Source organism: Antrostomus carolinensis, unplaced genomic scaffold (assembly GCF_000700745.2).
Source record: "Antrostomus carolinensis isolate BGI_N321 unplaced genomic scaffold, ASM70074v2 scaffold40638, whole genome shotgun sequence".
NCBI lineage: Eukaryota > Metazoa > Chordata > Aves > Caprimulgiformes > Caprimulgidae > Antrostomus > Antrostomus carolinensis.
This window is the reverse complement of record NW_010334399.1, coordinates 1-4,943: the sequence shown is the minus strand read 5'-3', so window position 1 is coordinate 4,943 and position 4,943 is coordinate 1. Positions and strand designations below refer to the sequence as shown.

At 41.2% G+C, this 4,943-nt stretch overlaps 1 protein-coding gene across 1 annotated transcript in view; it reads right to left on the bottom strand.

Annotated features, from left to right (window-relative positions):
• Positions 1-3,088, bottom strand: part of LOC104529804 (rho GTPase-activating protein 20) — a 6,010-nt gene extending 2,922 nt beyond the window's left edge. The window contains 3 exon segments of the mRNA XM_010174211.2: positions 304-493; positions 1,446-1,555; positions 2,930-3,088. Of these exon segments, the coding sequence (XP_010172513.2) occupies positions 304-493; positions 1,446-1,555; positions 2,930-3,088 (459 nt within the window).
• Between the last annotated feature and the right edge of the window lie 1,855 nt (positions 3,089-4,943).

Below are 4,943 nucleotides of genomic sequence, written 5' to 3'. Positions count from 1 at the left end.
ATCTCCTGGGCTTGAGGAAAACAGCCAGGCCCAGCTAAAATGTCCCAGCATACATCCTTCTATACACCTTTTCAATTTCTACTCTGTCCTGTTCCAAGGTCACCACAGAGATCTTTTTGATGAGAAAAGCACTTTGGTAATACAGTGGGTATTGCTTTATGATCTCCCTCCCTTCTTCCAGGCAGATTATGAGAATGGATCAATGAACAGTTCCGAAGCCCTGATAATAAGACAAGTCCTAGTCTGAACTGGAAGAAGGGTGATTTTGTTTTGGTTTTTTTACTTCATTGCAGTGTCTCTTACCTTTTTTGTAAATTCACTTTCTATATCAGGAGTGGAGGAAATGGGAGGCCAGAGCAGGCTAGGTGCAATGCAGATAGCCAGATTAAATGCATTCATCTGGTTCTCTTCAGATCGCATTTTTATGCCATGCAGTACTCCAAAGATGTAACGTAAGAGGACAACATTAGCTCTGGGGAGCTGCTCTATTAACCTGAAAACATATACAAATATAATTCTTCAAATTAGTGACTGGACAAAATAAAACCATTTTCTGTAGATTTACACAAGTCAAGATAATGAAAATACAGAAACAGGGTAACATGGTCCACTAATTAAACCAGGGAGACTGTTAAATTGGTGTTCTTGCTCAGCTGTTTTCCCTCACTGTGACACATCACTGAATAGTTTTCTGGGAGGACAGAAAACAACCTAACACAAAATTAAAATTACACTCTGTCAAACTAATGAACCAAGTACAATGTATGACATGAAACTGTACTGCACCTAAGTAGCCTGATAATTCACTTAACCAAACAGTTCCCTTGTCTCTCCATGCCATCTAGTTGCCGTAAGTACATATGTATATAAGTACACATGAGGTCAGCTAGTGTACGAAGCTGTGTTTTCCACCACATAATAAACTTTGCCCACTTTCCACTGTCTATCACCTGCAAGGGTGGAGGCTTCCCTTGTCACTATGCTCCAGTATTTCATTCACAGTTCCACCTTGGCTTCAAAATGGTGACTGAAATTTTGAGATAAATGAGTGGGAATATATGAGGACCTGAATTCAGCTACTCTTTCCTCCAGGGCTGGGCAATTCCCTGCAGATGATTTTGGGTTTGGTATCAGGCAGAAACCCAGGTTTTGGACAGCGTATTTATAAATACTATAAATACTTTTTTTCATGAAAGGATATTTCATTTATCTACTGGTATTCACAAAAGGCAGGAAAGCAGGACAAAAGAGAGGCAGCAAATTGTCCTATAGCAATCGCTTAAGTATTTATGTAAGTTTGAATGCTCTGCCATATACAAATATGATTTTAGCATCTATTTAAAAAAAAACCAAAATCAATTGTAAGTTGTAAGTTGAATATTTGGAATTCCACATTCTAGGATATAAATTTATAGAAAAATAATACAGAGTATATAAGTAACTACCTTTGGATGCTTTTTATCTTCTCTTCATTATTTCCTTGATCCATCACAGAGACCCACTTATCACAGAGCTGGGATGACAAAATGCTGCCTGGGATATTGCGAAGAAAATCCTTATCAAGAGAAGAGAAGAATAAAACATGTGAACAGCTGTTCTGGAGCACGGGAGGGAGTAGGAATAAGATATGCAGATACAAGAGGATGTATCAATGGGACAGCACTAGTTGAAAAGCATCTTGTTCCACACAGCAACCAAACCCAGCAGAAAATCATCTGAGATAAACTGGATTATGCTTACAGTGAATATTTTTCTGTCTTTTCCTCACCCGATCCTGTCAAAATAGATGCTTAATCTGCTATGGCTGTACTAAAAATCCTACAGTGGGACCAGTTATTTTGATGCTGCATAATGTCTGTCTTTACTTATCACTTAACTCCATCTGTAGTTCCTGTTTCTTCTCCTTAGCTGACAAGCTCCAACACCACAAGACTATAAGCACCCCAAGGCACTCCTACCTTCCTTCCCCTAGTCAATCTCTTTTGGTAATGAAGTACTTACACTAGTCGCAGATAGTCTTGCTGCTCCTGTTTCCTACTACTGCAACCACTGGCAAGCAACCTGTGGCAACTTGGGAAGAAGCCCAAATCCTAGCTCCCCAAACAAACTAGAGTAAGGGAAGTGATGATGCACATGAATTGACACATTTGCTCTTATGTGATAACTCTTCACTATGATAAATACTAAGCAACTGCCCCACACCAGCACTTGGCATGGTGCAGCTGTCCTGCCCTGCATGCACATCCTAAATCACCAGTAGGAAAGTAATTATGTAAGTCTCACCCATGAAAACCTCTCACGTGGTAGCAAGAGAAATGGCTTTCTGCAATAAAAATGATCAACTGATGCAGTGCTTGCTTTGGAATGGAGCTTACAATTTCTTTTAAGCACAAACTACACCTAAACAGATGCACTGTACTAAAATGTGAAATCTGCTGATTCTCCTTGTAGCTGAAATTTACTGAAGGCCTGGGATGCTTTTTGCACAAGCAACATTGTTTTTAATGTATGTGTCTGTAAGAAAAGATAATCCATGGGAAAATTAATCCAAATATTTTGGGCAACACTATACACTCACTAGGGTTTGTAGTGTAGGGTATTACTGACGAGTAAGGAAACAGGTCTGCACACCTAACTTTCTAGTATTTCATTGACTTTAAGCCAAGATAAAGAGAGTAACAGGATCAGGTTGTAGTTGAGACCTCAGGAAAGCTGGCAGCAAAACAAGCTGGCTAGTCCTCTTCCCCATCCTAATTCAGTGGTAGCCTTCTTTGGAGATCCTCATAATTTTAATGTGCCAGCCCATTCTTCTTAATCCAGCCTACCACGTCCTCCTTGGGCCTGTCCCTGGGGAGAAGTTCTACTTCTCTGTGCCTGGGATCTGTGCTGCTCTCACCCAAAAACAGGGAAAGGAACATTCTTCACATACCTTAAACAAAGATGCTGTTACAAATATGGATTCACAGGTTAAGTCCACTTCAGCGCCTGAATCAAGCTTCTCCTTGAGCTCTTTGCAGGTTTTTGCACTTCCAGAGCGTCTGAAAATACCCTCAGTGGAAGGACCCTCTTGGTAAAGGAGGGAAAGCATGTCCTAAACAAAATTAAAAGGCAGAAAGGCTTTCTCAGAAATATATTTTATTGTCTAGTGCCACTAAAATGAAATTTTGCTACTTTTGCCAGAGACGAAAACCTGTGAGTCCTAAAAAAGCTCACAAATCAAACACAAGTCAAGGCTCACCCTCCAAGCCACGCCAAACTGCACAGCAAAGCTGTGGTCTGGGGCACCAATTTTGGAAACATCCCCTCAGAAATACTGTGCTGTCACTGCTGGGCACTAACCTCCTGCACGATCTTCCAGGACCTATGCAAGTTTTAGCCAAGTCATTGAAATATATAAACACTGTGGTACGGGAAAAGGCAAGTGGTCTACCTAATCCTAAACTCTGCATCTGAGAGTGGCCTCAGCCAGACACCCCTTTGCAGGAAGATATGAAACCCTCACTACTCATCAGTGTGTTCAATATTATCACCGATCAGAGACGAAGACTTATGTTCCATGCCTGATGTCTGAAAAAAAAAGAGATTTTATCTAAGCTGGGAAATGCCTTGTTTGTTAACAATCTATCTGCATTTCTACAGTAGATCAGAGTCATATTTTTATCCCCTTTGCTTCTTGTGATTGGTACCATACTCTGCCAAGTAGCTCAGAGAAATTAGCAGGACCATCTCTGGGGCAAGGTGGTCCTGCCAGGGAGGTTACCCAGAGAAGGCTAAAGCTTGGCTCATGGCTCCTCTGAAGCAAATGAAGCTAAAAAGAGTAAACAGGTAGGCAGTTCACTACAGGAGATATTTAAAAGGAAATGGAAAACAAGCAGATTCCTGCCTAGCTTGTAAAATAACAGGAGGGCCTGATTTCTTCTGCTAAATGAGAAGAAAAAGAGCAGAAAAGGAAATGCTGAAATCAGAGACCTCTCCTGAGGTAACATGTACATGATATTTTCCAGTTGCTTAATTCTCTGCAGTCTCCTGTGGGTCATCTCTCAGACATGCTGGCCACCTCTCCCCAGGCCTGCTCCAAGTGATGAGGAATTTGTCATGTTTGTGTCTTTCAAGGGGGAAACACATGCAGACAGCCTGGGATTACGTGCATGCACACGGTGGCCTGAGGTCCGAGTTATCATAAGGAATGGCAAGAAAATGGACACTGGGGGAGAGTCTGTCATCATTAAACTGAGTTACTGTATCATTAATGGCTAAGCAGTGGGTTTTGGTTCCTCTCCTAGTCTGGGATGTAAGGCAGGTCTTCCTGACACACAGCAATGCAAGTGAGTCTAATGGAAATTATTATTTCCACTTTTCTTCTTTAACACTTCTTTCTTGCTTTTGTAGAAGTTGAAAGCCAAGTATTCATGTAAGTGTAGACACTCTGGAGGAGCATCTTTCATGGCAGCAGGACTTGTGTCAGCATTTCCATTTTCTTTGCAGGGATTTAGAGCTCTGCTGTGAAAACAGGCTGAGTCCCACAGTACAGGATCTTACATCATGAACACTTTGAAAATACATTTTGTCTAAAATACCCACAAGACAAAACTGGGAATCCACTCTTAAAGTAGTAGACTCGGACAAAATTACATGAATTAAGCTAATGGTGTAAGACAATTCGGTATGGCAATGGCTATAAGAGAGCCCTTCAGCTGTGAAAGCAAGTTTGAAGCTCTGAAGCAGAGATATCAAACATGCCTGCAGCATTCATCTCTGTTATTTTCCTTCTCTGTCAGGTAAATCCTACACAGTCCCTCAGATGCAGGATTCCATTCTCCAGGGGTGCTGCATGAAATCAGAAGTAAGTTATATTTTGTGGCACAAACACAGTGTTTAAGATTCAAAGCCCAAAGTCTACCAAGCTGTGATTCTATGCTGTCCTGGTTTTGCTAGGATAGAGT